Source organism: Lutra lutra, chromosome 5, assembly GCF_902655055.1.
Source record: "Lutra lutra chromosome 5, mLutLut1.2, whole genome shotgun sequence".
Lineage (NCBI taxonomy): Eukaryota > Metazoa > Chordata > Mammalia > Carnivora > Mustelidae > Lutra > Lutra lutra.
This window is the reverse complement of record NC_062282.1, coordinates 118,964,899-118,982,768: the sequence shown is the minus strand read 5'-3', so window position 1 is coordinate 118,982,768 and position 17,870 is coordinate 118,964,899. Positions and strand designations below refer to the sequence as shown.

At 37.0% G+C, this 17,870-nt stretch overlaps 1 protein-coding gene across 5 annotated transcripts in view; it reads left to right on the top strand.

Annotated features, from left to right (window-relative positions):
- FAM172A (family with sequence similarity 172 member A) overlaps positions 1-17,870 on the top strand; it is a 429,500-nt gene that overhangs the window by 281,459 nt on the left and 130,171 nt on the right. For all 5 annotated transcript variants that reach the window (XM_047731577.1, XM_047731576.1, XM_047731573.1 and 2 more), the window contains one exon: positions 3,070-3,154. In XM_047731577.1, coding sequence (XP_047587533.1) covers positions 3,070-3,154 — 85 coding nt within the window. The remainder of the gene's footprint in view (positions 1-3,069; positions 3,155-17,870) is intronic.

Here is a 17,870-nt window from a genome sequence, read left to right as displayed (position 1 = left end):
CTATGGCCTACAGGCCCTTCTAGTCTATGTTAATAGTTCCCAGCATTTTGGGTTTCACAAGGAAGACAATTTACAACCACAAAAAAACTGTTTAAGTTTGTAATTTCAGAATTAAAAGACCTTTAATTGAGAACACATAACTCTAAGAAACACTATGTAGCACATATTTCCCCCTCATACCCAGAGAAACTTTAATTCCATTATCCATCCCAAATTCTTGGCTCTGGCCAAGGGCTTCTTTCTCTCTGCTTGTGGCTGGGATGAGACGGGGCTACATCTGAGGCTCAGACACACTCTCTTGATCTAGGACTGCATGCCTTGCTGTCCGCTCAGGGCATCTGAGAATAAGATCTCCAGGGGTTTGCGACACACTCCAGCATGGTTTGACTTTAGGTAGGTCAACTGCCTCATCAGCTGCCTCTGTTGCCTTCCTGGACACTATGCTAGTGTTCATCTCAGCTGAAGAACTGGGATCGGGGCAGATGGAGTCACTGAGAAGAGGGATAGAATAAATATTAGAAAAACAGAGAGATGTGGTTTTTAAACTAGAGAAATGCATCAGAATAGGAAGTTGGATTTGATGCAGTGGAATTTCAGATTAATTTCAGATTAAATTCTTGGGTAAGGGCTGTACGTCTTTCTCATATTTCTTTCTTTACATGTATTTCTCAGCACATTTATGTTATTTTATTTTGTTATACTCTGTCATGTGGCAAATATTTTTATCTTGCTCTGCCCTTTTCTCTATATAGTTTTCCAGGGAGATGAAAATATTACATATACATGTACACACATGTACATGACACTCATCAAACTTATTATATCGATCCTTTACAATCCTGCACAGGCACTTTGTCATTCCAGAGAACTTTTGGCCATATTCAGCTTAAGGGGTGTTTATTTCTATCCTATTTTTATGGGAAATCAAAGCCTAAACATCTGCCTAGATAAAAAATGAAATTTCAGAATCATAAGTGTTAACCTGTCTTTTGCTTTAAATGTTTGAGTTAAAGGTGACCTGGATAAAATCCATTTTATTCAGCTTTTTAAAGTCCGTGATAACGAGCTAGAAAATGATTAATCGCCAACATATTGTAACGTACCATCATTTTTATTAATACTAGAAATATCCTATAAGACGTAGTTTTACATATGGGAGGTGTAGGTGAGCAGTATTAAGACTGACATATCACCTGGGTAATAGCCGACTTTCATCAGATTTGGAGGTACTACTAGGATGAATAATAATTAAAATATATACCTAATCGCTGCCTGTCTGTCGGTAGTGCTAATTGCTGTCATTGAAAAGACTGAATTGTTTAAGAGAAAGAGAGAAAAAGAGAAAGTCATTCTTCATTGACGCTATCTCCCTGTATCATTGGGAGCCTATTTTTAGTACCTATAGAAGTCATGATTTTTGAATTTATTAGGGTCTGTGATGAATGATAAAACAAATCATCCATTTACATATCTTGACACTGCTTTGGAGAATACTTATTTCTTACAAGCAAGTGTCACATTGTATATAAAAGCTGGCTAATTGTGTGCTAATCTTCTGCATTATCTAGAACTCTGTGATGTGGTATTCTATCAATAGTAATATTAATTTTACTTACTTCAAATGTATGAAATATCTCTCTGAAATCACATTTCTTTTATAATTTCTGCTCTCTCACATGGTATAATTTTTGCATTCAACTGCTAATTAAGATTAGGAGTGCAAGTTATAGAATACATATTCACTTTAAACCATCAAGCTTTTGTAATACATAAGAATACTAATATTTTATCCATTTTAAATGTAAAAAGAAAGAAAGCAATTAAGAACATTACTAGATGTTGTGTTTGTTTTCATGGTTTTTTTTTTCCACACAGTTCAATAGTTTCATTGATCTACTGTTTCTTACGAAAATCTGCCATGCTTTGTGAACTTCACTTTCTAATCTCATACAGCAACCCTTCCTTTATGTTATTCCTGCTCTCCCTGGTCCCAGAACAGTAGGGTTGCCTTGACAAATCTATTCAAAAGCCATTCCTCGGCCTTTATTGGTGGGGACTGGGGCCTTTGAAATTCTCTCCTCACTGCAACACAGCTGACATCTTCTTCCAGACAGAATGAATTAAGGAAATACAATAAGACACTTGATCTACCAGTCAAGGATCTTTCCACAGTGAGGACGGATTCCATGGTGCACAACCAGGGCAGCAAGCATCTAAAAATACACAATACATGCTTGTTTACCAGAATAGCAATCAGCGATTTTTCCAACATGATTGATAGGATGATTTCTTTTAAAATAAAATCTGTCTAGAAATGCAGTGTGTGTGTGTGTGTGTGTGTGTGTGTGTGTGTGTGTGTGTGTTAGAAATTTTTAAAAAGCCATATGAGGTTAATCACATTTTTTAAGCCAGCCTTTAAATACAGACTTAAAATGTATGGAAGGGATATAAATTATTTTTATTTCATTTGTCTGAGTGGTAAGTCATCATTATCCTAAAGATTGATTTTAATATTGAAGGCTTTGTGTTCTCAAACACACAGCTACAATTCACTAGGTTGTGTTTCTTTTGAACTACTTGATATAGCCTTCATTGAACAAGGTTGAAGTAAAAAAGGAAAGAAAGTATATTTAAGGAGTAACTGCAAAATTTATTTCTTCTAGTATTACTGAGACAAAGACTGTAGTTTAAAAATAAAACTATTCTTTCACATGATCAAATTAATATTTATTTCCATCTTAAAGTTAAAAATGGATGTCCTTTTCTGTTTCCCTTAATTATCATCTTAGCCTTTTCTTAGAAACATATCATGGTTCATAGGAGGTTACGTGTCTTCCTAATTTCAGCACAGATAATTTGCTGAATTGTCAAAGATAAACTTTTTTCCACAGCCACAGTGGTCATGAATAATACTAACTGTTTATATAAGAAAATCTTTTACAGTGCATGGAAAATAAATTGGATATACTTCTAGTGTCGATTATATAGGATAAATTAATCTCTACAGCCTAAAAAGTTTATCTTGGTTTAAAAATGTTTCAACAGAAAATTGTCTCTCTTGCATTGCAGAATTGTTGTAATTGGGTCTCTAGCTCAGAGCCATTAGACACATCAGTGGAGTCCATGCTGCCTGATTGTCCCCGAGTCTCAGCAGGTATGTGTTTGATGAGAGATGTATGGGGTTTTTTTAGGGTAAAAAAATATGGTAATGAAATGTGGAATTCTATTTTGTGAATTAAGCATGTTGTTCTGCCTTGAATCTTTGAATGAATTATTGGTAACATACGGCATGGGTCTGATCTGCTACCAGAAATTTGTTGAGTGACTGAAAATAGTAACTAACACATTCAGTGAAGATGAATAGGTGAAGCAATTTGAGAGTAATATAGACAGTTGCTGCTAAAGCTTTGGGAGACAAGATGTACATAAATAAAAAGTCGATTAAGACAAGGACTAGGTAGCTAAGCAGGATCTCTGAAAATTTGTCTCGCATTGAATACCAACTCAAGGATACAACAGGCAGTCAAGGCTATGAGTTCAGAGAGATGAGATTGGTGTGGCCTAGAGTCTTTAAAAATTTTTTTCACACAGAAGATTTTGGCTGGACCTTGTGCATTTGGTAGGATGTGGATTCTAGAAAGATGTGCAGGATTGGCATTTTAGGCAAAAGAAACAGAGCAATGTAAGGAATAAGGGCTGGAATGGATCTGAAAGTGTTCATAGGAAACAAAGGCAAGATGGGCCTGCCTCTTGAAAGAGGGGGCGTGGGGAGTACCTCAGGAAGCAAGTGGGCTTAGGAAGACAGTTAAAGGATGGAATGGCTTTCCAGCCTACAGAGTTTGTACTTCAGTCTCTGATCTCTAGAGAAGAGGAGTGACATTTTTGGCTGCTTTCTGATTTTGGCTTTCACAATTTCCAGCCAGTTTGGATGGTAAACACAGAATGAGCAGTGGTATCTGGTTATGGCTGCAGAACAGAAATGGGCTTGCTTTACCCAGAGATGTCAGAGAATGAGCAGAAACAGAAATGGGCTTGCTTTACCCAGAGATGTCAGAGAATGAGCAGAAGTTTTGAGCATGAACTACTCCATACAAAAATCATAGGAGGGGGGCTCCTGGGTGGCTCAGTGGGTTAAGCCTCTGCCTTCAATTCAGGTCATGAACTCAGGGTCCTGGGATCGAGCCCCATATTGGGCTCTCTGCTCAGCAGAGAGCCTGCTTCCCCCGCTTCTCTCTGCCTGCCTCTCTGTCTACTTGTGATCTCTCTCTCTCTGTCAAATAAACAAAATAAAACCTTTGGGGAAAAAAAAAGAAAAATCATAGGAGGTAGTTGATCACTAAGCCTTTAGAGTTGTAGACATGTCTACATATTTGAAGGAAATGATTTGGAGAATAGTTCAAATATTAGGTAAAGAACAATTACTGTAACTATGTTTCATTATCACTAATACCTAAACTTGAACTCAGCTTCACTATCATTATAGCTAAACTTTTCAGGTCTTTTGGTTAAGAAACATATATGCTACTCTAAAATATATATATAAATATATTTAAATATATAAATATATACACACATATGTGTGTATGTATGAGTATGTATTATATATGTTATATATTATAGTATATATAATACATTACATATGCATATATAATATATGTGTATTAAATAATTGGTTATTTTTATTAGCAGTAGTTATGCTCTATAAAATCACTGAGAATGCTGAATTAGTGAGTACAGGGTTAGGTTCCTACAAGCTTCTGATCACAACGTTTTCATCAACCAACCAATATATAACCTTGCTTTATGGATTGAATGTCTCTATTAAAGACACCTTATTTAATAGATACTGTTGATTCACTAACATTGAACTCACAGCCAACAGCACTAACTCACGCCTGAATGAAGCTTGTCTAATACATTTATTTTCTCCGTAAGACACATCACAGTCTTCTTAGGAACACTAGTGCTTTGTGCTTAGGTACACTAGACAAAACTTCAGCACTCTACTTGGGGGCCACTTCAAATAGTGATATAAAAAAAAACCCACAAAAATGTGAAAAACATGGCACAAAATAGTCTGCAAAAAGGACATTTGTTTGCAGTGTGAAAACTAAAACAAGAAGGTAAAGCTTGGCCTTATTTGTCCTTAGGAATGCATGCTAGGCAACTCCTGACTGTTCACCACTCTGCACATGTGCATGTCTGTAAATGACCATAAAAAGCAGCCTGAGTATTGATTTTAGGGTTTACAAATAAATTTTAGTCACTAGGTGAATTCACAAATATGGACTCTCTAAGTAAGAGGATCGGCTATATATAGTCAAGGATTTGTTAAAAGGATTTGACCTGGGATTTGACTGGAGCTGGTAAAGCAGGCTCTGTAAGAATGTCGACTTTGCCTTCTGTGCTGGAGCTTGGAACTACCAAGCAGATGTTTGTTAGGGGGAGACGGATGAATGAATTAGACCCCATGACCATGAACTAGAGCCCGTGAGGATGGACTTAAACTCATGTCCATTCTTTTTGCCTCTGTCCTTGGTGGTTGTCCTTGGTTGTCCTATAGAAGCCAGTGTCCTTTGTCACAGAGCTAACCACATACACACGTGGCCCAGGAGTCAGCGATGCTGAAGAGGAATTCGGGGAAGGTGGGACAGGTGCAGTCCTGGCTACTGCCTCGTGCCCCCAGGTGAGCTAGCAGATAAACAACAACATGCGTGAGCTGGAAATGGCTACTGCTTTAATTTAGCCCTCCAAGTGTCCCACAGAAATTCCCTTTATGTAACATCCTGATCAGAAACACATGGTTTGAAAAAGAATTCTGGGAAATATAGTTCAACCTAGCCAACCTGACACATTACAGAGCCTCTACAGTTCCCCCCTTATCAACCTGGCAGTTACATACATCTCCTTAAACCAGACTCAGTCTACGAAGACATTTATGAAGTCAGGCAGTGAAGTCAGTGATACAACTATCCCATGTAGAGATGAAAACACACTAACCCTTTCCTAAGAAAAGGATACAAAGTGGGCCTCAGTGGCTCAGTCAGTTAAGCATCTGCCTTCAGCTCAGCTCACGATCCCCAGAGCTTGGGGTCGAGTCCTGCTTCGGGCTCCTTGCTCCAGGGTGAGCCCGCTTCTCCCTCTGCCTCTGCCTCCTTAAAGCCCTCTCTCTGTCTTTCATACATAAATAAGGAAAATCTGTAAACAATTTTTAAAAAGTTACAAAACCCCTGTATTGTTCTTGGCTGATGTCCATTCTTCTCACCTGTTGTATCCTATAATTTAAATACTGAGAGATAAGGCTAGTTATTGTTGATACATCTTACATGAGATGATAAATAAAAGAGGAGAGGAAAACTAAAATAATTTAATACATATATTCAAATCAAAATAAGAAAGAAATACCTATAGCTATTACATTGCTCATTTTTATAAGTGGCCATGTGGTTATAATTGGTATTTATAACTACCCTAATTCTTTATTCCCTTTGTTCTTAACAAGTACCTCAACTGATCATAGTTCTTGCCTGGTGGGCTGACCCATACCTTCATTCCTGAAGCAGCTGGAGGAATGAAGCTATCCTCCCTGAGTTAGATGGTTGTAGTTTTCTATTGACATTAATCACAGGAAGTACTAACAGGTGTCCTTGATGACTTCCTGCAATGCAGACACACTCCTCTTTATCCCCATTGTCTAGTAGCAACTCAATTATCCCTTAGTTATCAAGATCAGTCACTCCCCCAATATAGTAACACTCTTCTACTCCTTGTTAATTCAGTGGTATAAGGAGCCCAAAGTGGCAAGATGACAGTCTGAGCTTTTAATTCAATAGAATCATTGTTGTATCACTTAATAGAAGCATTCCTCCCTATGGAATGAAGACTTTTAACTTTTAGATCAACAGAGCCTAAAATCATAGGAATGGGAGAAAACAGCTTTGCTAGTAGGTCACTGAGGGTAGGAAGAAGAGAAGAAGCTAGTCACATGTCCATCCCTTCATTCCCAGACCTGGGAGAAATATCACATGTATTAAACGCTGATGTACGGTACATGCCACACCCTAGAGTACATTGTCTCAGACCCACAGGGTGTTGTCACCTAAGATAGCACCATAACTGAGTCTTCAGAAAGTTACTTGACCGCTTTATGAAGCCTGCTACTTAAGTAAGGATAATGGGGAACATGTAGGACCAGTGAATGTTGGCAGACTTCAGGCTCTTTCTTACCCTCTTACTTGCTCTCTCTGATGGAAGCCATCTCTGTGTGAGGTACTCTGTGCAGAGGCCCAGGGGCAAGGAACTGGTATCTCTGGCCAAGAGTCAGTGAGTACCTGAGGCCTGTCTACAGCCCTGTGCATGACCTTGGAAGAGTATCTTTTCCCCCCGATCCACCTTGAGATAAGTGCAGCCCCAGCCAACACCTTGATGATGGTGAGACCATAAGCCAGTCACTCAGTTAAACCACACTCAGATTCCTAACCCAGAGGACCTGTGAGCCCTAAATGTGTATTTTTTAAAGCTGCCCAGCTTGCCGGTTATTTATTCCATAGCAGTAAATCATTAATACAGCAAGTTTAAACGTGAACTCTGGTAGTTACTGAAGCCTAAGTAGAAATAACCTTAACTTTTTTGAGGCTAAAGTCTTATAAGGTTCATCTTTGCCCTGATACCTGAGGATTTTGAAGCAACTTTCTAAAAAGGCACTAAAAAGTTCATCGAAGACAATTCATTCCTAGCCTGCTTCCCTGACTGCCTCATTAGACTTGCTGTACATTGTATCGGAGACAGGATACTAAGTTTCTTCTTTATCACATTTTGCTCACTGTATCATTTGATCACTAAGTTTTCTCACTCTGCAGCTTTTCACTGACCAATTTTCTTAGGACAGAATTTGCTACTCCCTGCACCCTTCTATTTCCTATGTGTTTTTATTCCAACAAATTTGGCCTAAATCGGAAGGAGATTTTCACATACACTCTCCATCATATATCCATTTATTTCTCATATATGTATTGGTCACTTACATTATGTCCCAGGTACTATTCTGGAAGTTGGGGACATAGCAGTGAAGAGTAGCTTATCATGACTATCTTTTTTTACAAAAAAAAAAAAAAAAAAAAAAGAACTGTTTCTTGGACCTCTACCTACCACTAGTATGTTCTTCCCTTTGAACCTGTCATCGTTAGGTTGCATCAAATGAGAAAAGGTTGGGGGCAACACCCCCAGCATTTTCCATACCTACTTATAAAAACTCAACAGTTTTTCAATCAAAATCAATGATCTCTCACAAAGAGTTCTTTAAAAATGTTGAATAAGGGATATGGCATGATCAAAACGGGATTTTGAAGATTAATTTAATAAATGGATAAAAGAGAGGAGCAAGAAACTGGAGACAGCAGACTCAGCAGGCTGTGATGATGAAGCAAGTATATGGGGTGGATGGCTTGAGCTGGACTCCTGGCAGTGGGAATGAAGAGGAAAGGGTAGTGAAGAGAAATAGGGCTTGGGAAGAATTCGCACTGCCTGACAGCCAGTAGATTGGACATGGAAGCCAAGGCAAAGGGAGAAAACAACAAACTGGAGTGAAAAGTAACTGGGGTTATGGAAACATTACCAGAAATATTAGGGAGGCTAGAGAGGGAAATCCGTTAAGGGCAAGAGAGGAGGAAGCTGTTCTATGACGTATCTAATTGAGGTGATGGCCATGGAAGTGATGGCAGGAAGTTCAAATGGAAATAACCAAAGCGTGGTGAAGTGCCTTTGAAACACCTATAATTTTCTGAGCAGAAGTTAGTAATAGATATCCGGACTCTGTGTTCAATCCAATGAAGATATTTTTTTCCCAGCTTTCTAATTTACTAAGTTTTTCTTAAGTTATAATATGCTTTTATTTTTTGACTGAAGTCTCATGGTCGTAGCAGTGAAATTGCCTGTAAAAATACATACTCATTTAATACCATATTTTTCCTTCATTACAAATATGTTTTACTTTATTAAAAAAGATCTGCTGCTGCTCCTAATAGCTTTACTTTTTCAATGTTTTATATATATATATATATATATATATATATATATATATATATATTAAAAGCAGGTACAGTAAAATTTTTAAATTATATGAAATACCACTGATAATTATTATCAGGGCAGTTGTGTCGTTTTTATTTTTAAAAGCAGATGTAATACTTGACAACTGTACACTTAGGAATTGGCAGTGTTGTACCCTATACTTAAAGTCTGACTTTTTAGTCATCTTAACATACAGTGAATGATGGGTATTTGAGGGACCTTGAATCCATATCAAGTGACTGTTTACCCTGCATCAGTCTATTGATGGTGTTTTCTACCAGTAAAATCAGCCCATTAAAAACATTGTTATTCAAAGAATTATATAATAGGTTAGCAGGACCTATGTTTATTGTATAACCCACATTCTGTGTTGTTTGAGTGTTGATTATAAAATGGTAACAGCAAATGTCTGCCTCAGTTATCTTGTAGAAATGTTATGAGAACCATTTTTGTAGTATCTGGAGGGCTATTTTGAGTTCATCAGAAAAAAGACACTGTAAAAACCTCATGTGGTACTGTATATTCTTACTAATCATTTCAGAATTTAAGGCTGTCGTTTATTTTTAAACTATTATTTTAATCGTATGGGAATGAAAAAGTATTTGCCGACACACTGCCCCTTCCATTTCCCTGTCTCTATTTTTAAGCAACAAATAACTTAGTTTTTCATGTTTTCCTGTGTTCTGTGACTCTGATAAGGGTCACAAAATATTACACAGAAACCAGAGACACAGAAAGAGAGAAAATACAGTGAAGAAAGCAGAAGGAAAACTAATAGTAGGAAGAAAAATATAAAGTCAGACATAGAAGTATAGATGCAGTAAGGCCAAAAGAGACGTGGGGTAGCAGTAAGGATGAAATTAGAAATGATCTTCTGTGTCATGCTCCTCCTCAAAAATAGCTAATATAATTTTTGCCTATGTATGAGGAAACATTCCTCCATGGTGAAAGGAAAGCAAAACAAAACATAAGTGTTTGAAAACAGAGAACGTTACAGAGCACTGTTGTCTTCTGACTTTTTAAAAGTCTGGACACAGCTTGCTTTGGCCGGCTCGTGACTAACAGGCTGCTCTTTGCCAGGTTTTTGTAACAGGGGCTAGGTCTGGGTAAGTGCTACTGCTAAGGCTCATATCCTTTCAAGCCCCTCGGAATGTGCTCCTTACTTGCCTCTCTGGGTATGTACGTCCAGTCTGTGTGCATTCATTCAACAGGTGTTTACCGTGGACCAGACATTGTGCCAGGTGCTGGGGATGTAGCAATGAATTACAACAGATAAATGTCCTTTGTGGACTTACGTTCTAGAAAGGGAGACAAATAAAAAATATGGTAAATAAGGAGAGTTTATGATTGTGGGAATTGGTAGGAGAAATAGAAAAGCAGGAAGAGAAGACCTGAAATATGTGGAGGGCCATACAACTTTAGAAGGGTGGCCATGGAGAGGTTCACTGAGATGACATTTCTGGAACATTCTTTCTAGTCCTGATCTCCTACCACCACCTCCCACTAATAAAGACAGTACTTGCCCATCTGACTTTAGAGATCTTTCCTCAACTCCAGGCTACCTACTGAGCTCTGAAAGCCGTGCCCTTATTCCCTTCCAGCAGTCTCTTGTTCTGGGTCCTTGAAAGCCTCACCTTATGGTCAGATCCATTTTACAAGTACTCCAAGATTTATGGCAACCATAAAGCATGCGTACAAACAAATCATTAAGATATTCCACTCTTCCTTGAGCTACACAGAAAGAAAAATAAAACTTACATATACTGCCCTGGGGTTCACAGGCAAGGTTGCTTATGTCCAGAGGTAAAGGGACAGATCCACTCCTGGCTGACCTGAAGGGTAAAGGGATCAGTATTTTGACATACCTATGACCACTTTGCACCAGGCACACAGGATGGAAAGCCCTGCCTCCTCATAGCTTCATTTTGCTACCTACCGTGAAGGAACTCTCTGAACCTAGATTCACTAACTCTATGTAGTTTAGAGGTATGGTGCCTGTCAATTTATTTCCTGCTGGAGTTTGTATCCATCTCACTATTCCTTGTCCTGTCACACCTTGAGACAGGCTTTTCTCTAATATTTCACTTGACCTAGAACACTTGATATAAATCTGGGCACCTCAAAATTGGAAAGATAATAGCTTAAATGTTAAAAAGAAGAAGAAGGAAAAAAAAAAAAAAGGAAAACGGAGAACCATAGAACCTGTCTTAGGGGTAAAGAATTAAACTTGAAAACTTACAATATTTAGATTATCTCCTCTTGATTTGGATGTAGAAGAGGGCTGTTGATAACATGTACCTGTCAAGTCCCACTTCCTTACCAGAACAGAAAGCGGAAAATTAGTAGCTTCTATGTGAATTTGAGTTGTAGACAACCTGCTAACATAACCCAAATTCTACTTTGCTAAACCAGTGTAGATTAACTGTTTACACTGACTGAACTTAGTGAATATTTGCTAAATATTTACTTCACTTTATTGCTGAAAATATGTCTTGAGGAAATGACACTGAGGAGTTATATCTCTTCTTTGTTAGTGAATAATCATTTGCTTCTAAAGATAGCAATGAGAAATCAACAGTAATTGCTTCTAGATGTGGTGTCATTCAGAGTGTGTAGACAAGCTGAGTTGTCTAATATGTTTTTAGACACAGCTCAAATTAATTAGGTAATTGAAAATCTATACTTTGCCTTTGTAAACAGATCTTTAAGGCATATTAGCATATATGATACTGTACCACTTTTTCACTACATAGACTGCTCAAGAGCTACAGCATTCCTCTTTTCCATTCAAAGGTTATGTATTCTAATCCTTTAAGTGATGTTTTCATTAACTAAATAACACTTTTCAGGCAGTTTTTGTTCATTACTGTAAAATTGGCCTTGTAGCTGTTATTCACCAATTAGTTTCCCTATCACTGTTCTATGCTGCCTTATAATTATTAGTTAACGTAAGGGATGTGTATTCTAAAAGTTGACCACCAGAAATTCTTGTGTTTTCAGTGAATCATTCATTGTAATTAGCTAGGATCAGGAACTCCAGGGAAATAACTGATTAAAGAGTCATTTAAAATAGTCTATTTAACTATATATTTATGTACCTCACCAATATTTGCCCTGTTTATATATACTTAATCAGATCCAGTATTTTCCTCTGATTTTGATTCTTTCAGTTTTCCAGTAATCACAGTGAATATAACTCATTTCATTTCAGAAATCTCACTTAAAAAAAAAAAATTAAAAATAGCCACCATGTTTTTTACAGCTTTCTGAACCAGTTTGTGAAAAATCCTTCGAAGAATTTGGCAGTATAGGTGGCAACTCTCCTTTTACTGAGCTAACTCTTCCCTTTAAAGATAAAAAAATATATAATTATTTTTGGAGTACTTTGGGGTAAATAACCAAATAATACGAATTTGTATTTTTACTTGAAAATTATACATTATGAATTAATTTGCAAGAGTTATTACTTTTACTATCCCTATAGCAGTGTCTCATGGCTTTTAATGTTATGTCCCTAATTGTTGGAAAAGTAATTCGGGGACCAGAAGTCCCTAAGATAGAAATGTTCATCCTTCTTACTATATATTAGGTATTGATCTCCCTTCCCACGGCTGTCTGTGCTTCACTTGTCCTCTATTTCTCCTTCCCTCTGTCAGTTTGGTCTGGGTCACTGCGCTTGATGGTTCTCTCTGTGTCTGTATATTGACCTCTGCTTCTCTGCCTCTCATCTGGTTTTGTCTCTATGTATGATTCTTTTCTTACAGTTTTTGTCTCCTGTGTCTCCCTGGCTTCAGTCTCCCCCACCTGGAGACTCGTCTGGCAGCCCGTGGCATCACATCTGCCCCAGCCCACATTCTCTGCCTGCCCCTGCCTGACCTGAGTGGTTTGCCTGAGTCCACTGTCCTTCATTCCTCTTTCACTGTGTGATATGTGCCTCCCCCAAGCCACATGGTCTCTGCTCTTACCCATGCTTTCCCTGTCTGCTTCCATCTGCACCCTCCCTGCCTGCTATGTCTGTCTTGTCAGAGACGGACATCAAGTCACCAATAACAAGTCTGTCTGCTGGCAAAATTACCCTGAAAACATTACCCTTCAGAAAAACTCTCTTGCTTTCTAGAAGTGATTCAGAACCTACAAAATAAATATTCTTTGGTACCAAGATGAAAATTCAAAGTGAACAATAGGTACCATAAGCAGGCCAAATATTTTCGGTTTATAAAATCCCAAGTTGTAAATTAATTAATTAATTAATCAAATTAAAAATGAAACCCCAGGTTGCTCTCAGTTGGTTATCAGTGCTTGGAAAGCAGGGATAATATTTTTTAAAGTTTTTGTTTCCTCATATTTTTAAAAATATAGTCCCTGATAAATATGGTTTTATTAAATGATAAATTTTGAGAGATAATTTGTTTGGTCGGGGAGTTCAATTTTTAGGTATTAGAGTTGATTTAACTGATATGTGATGTCTAAATATTCCTTGAGAATTGGTATGGTATTTCTGTCCATATTGTTTGTTAGTATCCCCTTCAGTCATGTGTATCTAACCCCAAGTATTCAATATGTTATACCACTGAATAAAGAAATCTTATACCAACTAGTTTTTAGATATTTTGAATAATCTCATGGCACAATCCTTGACAGAAATTCAGTTGTATTACACAATTTCTTAATTTCTAAGATACTATAGAAGTTACTTTTTGAAAATTTGGGCAAAGTAACAGCTTTGCATAGCAAAGCTTTGCATAGCAATGATCTCTATAAATGAAACTTTTGTAAGAGACCCTAAATTAAAAATTTCTAATAACCATCTAAAATCAATATTGGCTTAGAGATTTTTTTTATTTTTAGCGAATGTTTCAGGTATTTTTAAAAAGCAATGTGAGTGATTTCAGATTTTCATTTTTATTTCCTTTTACTAAATTGCCCTCAAAGAAATTTAGGGTTTTCCTTCCATTTCAATTTTGCGGCAAAGTAGCCATACCTTTCCTGCTTAGTTTCCAGAGGGAAAGTGATTAAGCTTTTAAAAAGAAATTATTGATTTAAGGCCACACATACAAGTGATTGAATATAACCAATATTTGGGAAAAATTAGTTGGAGATAGTGGGAAAGCTACTTGTGGAACTAGATGATATGTGGTTTGAATTTTATAGTGAAAAGTATAGTCTTCCATAACTTTGTAGTATAGACTTCCGCAGTGCTGGTGTTATAAAAGAACAGTCTCTCAGAGTTACTTGGTTTTGCTTTTCTTCAGAAACAATGTCAAGCATGTAAAATCAGCCTAGGTGGTAAAACTTACATCTCAGAAAACCCGAATTTAGTTATTTGTACCAAATAGTTAATTAATAATTTTAATTAATTTATTTCCCCTAAAATTAAAGTCTAATTTCATGTCTTTCCACAAACTTGAGTTATTCTTGGTTCTTTTGAGTCAAGAAACTAACTGTAAATATTTGTTCCTTAATTCCACAAAGATTTATTGAGCACTTAATAGGTACTAGGAACTAGTCTACACTCTTAACAGTATAAAGATTGCTAGAGGTGACCCTTGCCCCTTGAGGAGCTCATGATCTCCTAGCAAAAAGTCTTCTGTTTGCTGCAAAGATTCTCTTCGTTCGTAAACAGGATGATCGTTGAAATAGGTAGTGTGGGGAGAAGAGTTAAGGACATATGGTGAACTCCTTCAGAACCCAAGAGTATCTCTTAGTTCACTGGCATCCTCCTTTATTGACTGGTATCAAGAGCTAGTGCATCTTCTGAAACTACCTACCTTCCTTCCATGCTGGTATGAGACCCTGACTTTTCACTTCAGATACATGTTTCAAATGAACAAGTTGTCATTTCAAACTCTTTTAAGTAAGTCACCATTTACAAGGAAAAACTGTGGTTTTATCATGACTATAGGTAGTTTATATTCTCCTGAATATGTAGGAAAATTAATTCTATAATATGATCAGATGAATACCTGTAATCACCCTACCTATAAAATGGGGATAATACTAGTACCATCTCATTGGGGTATGGTCAGAATTAAGTGAAATAATCCATATTAGACTGTTAAAATTGTCCTGGCATATAGTTAGGAGTCAATAAATATAGACAGTCTTCATTTTGTATGGTCCCAAATACCCAAATTTCAGTTGCCATACTTTAGTTAAATAACAGCCAGTACCCCAATAAACAAGGTTCAGATTTCAGTTACCACAGCATACTAACTGTGAATAATTGCATTAAGTATAAATCTCTATGTAAACAACAGATGCACATGATCAGTGGCCAATCACATCACTTCTTTCAAAATCATCCACTGACTGATCACTGCATGTCTGTTCTCCAGTTCATGCACAGACAGCACTATCTTCGATTTTATAAAAATGAATGATCTAAAGAGACTTGGCCAGCAAAGATGAAAGTGCAGCAAAGAAATGGAATGCTGGAAGTAAAATTGTAAAGTGCTTGTGACGAAAAAGATGAAGACGTCCCAGAGGAAGTGATGGTAGCAAAGAAACACTTGACATGAAATGAACTCTAAGAGATATTTCATGACATTGCAAGTGCAAAGGATAAAATGTTGGAAGCTCATCCAAACAGGAGCATGAAAATTAGCCAAAGGAGAAAAAGATTTGCTTGAACTGTATCATAAGTTATATGAAGGGAAGGCAAACACTATTCAAACTATTTTCGTAGGTTTTTTTACAAAGAAATAAAGCATTTTAATTCATAATGTTTCTAATGCTTTAAATTACAGTGTACTAAATATAACTGGTTTTACCATTTCTTCATTCCCCTACTCATTTTTCGTAGGGAGTAGGAGGATTTTTGATGTTTTGACAAAAAAAATCTTTAAAGGTCATCAAACTGCCACAGCTTTTCCCATTGATTATCTTGATCACTTTGCATGGTCTCAACTTGCATGGTCATTTTTATAATCATTTTATATTGTGCAGAGCAAGGACTTCCTATAATTGTTATTATTATTAGAAATTGTTTTATCCAGCAGATCAAGTACTATGGTTTTAGAGAAATTGCTCATTGCTTTTCAGTATTTGAGAATTAAAAACTTTCATTTCTGTCCTGCTTCTCTCTTTGTATTTTGTAGACTAAGTCCTGATTCTAGTCATGTGTCATGACTCTTAGAGCCTCCCAATGCATTTTCTGTAGAAATGCAGTATTTATCCTCAGTTTGCTTGTTTTTCAGTATTCAACCTCATTTCTTTATTCTTCTAAATCTTCTAAAATTCCACACTGACCCTTTCCCTTTCATTCTTCTCCTAATGTCCTGTTCTTCCACACTGTCTCTGAAAGATTATTGGTTCTTTAATACATTGTCTTCCTTTCAGAATGGCACCTGCCCTTGAACATATCCTTATGAGAAATGTCTTTAAATTCATTGGTTTCTCCCTTATGTTTCATCTACATTTCTGTCAATCATAAAAAAAAAAAAAAACAAATGTCTTTCTTGAATTTAAATTATTACAAGAAATTCGATGTAAGCAAAATGTAAAATTCTAGCTGGAAGTTAACCAAGTCAACACTTGGAAATGATGCCATGATTGGCAACAAAATAAAAATTAAAAATAAATGCTGTGCATTTTCACTATATACCTTTTTATACTTCTTATTCAAAAAGATAGTTAAAATTTCATTAAACACATAATGATAATTGAAATCTTGCTTTCAGTTCTCCATTCATAGCTGCTTTGACATAATTGCTTCCTAGAGTTCTGAGGCTCTCAGAAGGTGAAACCATCATCTGCCTGATATTATCTGCACACACATAGGATGGAGAACAGCCTACTGAGAGCTGCAATGAACTCTAAACAAATAAATGTGGATTTGGGCATGAGTCTTTTGCTCAGAAGAGGCTGATAGCCTGATTGGTTGTCTTTAAGACCTTTGAAATCATAGTGAGGTGACTTTGAAGTGGATTCACTTTAATAACCTGATTTATTAACCTCACTGTGTAAAACTAAGGATTTTGTCAGGTTTAAAATGCTAAAAGGAGGGGCGCCTGGGTGGCTCAGTCCGTTAAGCATCCAACTCTTGACTTCGGCTCAGGTCATGGTCTTGGGGTCCTGAGATCGAGCCCAGCATCTGACTCCTTGCTCAAAAGGGAGTCTGCTTAAGATTCTCTCTCTCTCGGGGCACCTGGGTGGCTCAGTCGTTGGGCATCTGCCTTTGGCTCAGGTCCTGATCCCAGGATCCTGGGATCAAGTCCCACATCCGGCTTCCTGCTCAACGGGAAGCCTGCTTCTCCCTCTTCCTCTCCGCCTGCTTGTGTTCCCTCTCTTGCTGTCTCTCTCTGTCAAATAAATAAATAAAATCTTAAAGGAAAAAAAAAGAGAGTCTCTCTCTCTCCCCCTCTCCTTCTGCCTCTCCCCTGGTGCGCTCTCTCTCTTAAATAAATCTTTAAAAAATAAAATAATAAAATGCTAACAGGAGTTTTTAATTTGCATATTGAGATAAAGTTACTGTATTGGAACTTAAAATCTTAAGTCTGGTACTACCTTTACAATTTTCCGTGGTCATTATTGCATTTCATGTTACTGAATATTAAGTGTTCATTTTTCCAAAAAATGTATGAGTTCCTGTATTTGACTGACTTTAGCTCATAGTTTCTTAAGGAGAGTCCAGGGAAATTAACAGAGGCCCCACATTTGTGATGGTATTGGCACCAATTTCAATTAATTTGGAATCTCTTTAACAAAATAGTAATTGTCACAGCACCTAAAAGACTTACCTCCTGTAAACAGAAATTCTATTCTATTTCTCATTTACTTCTCTGAGGCCACGTCACCTCCTG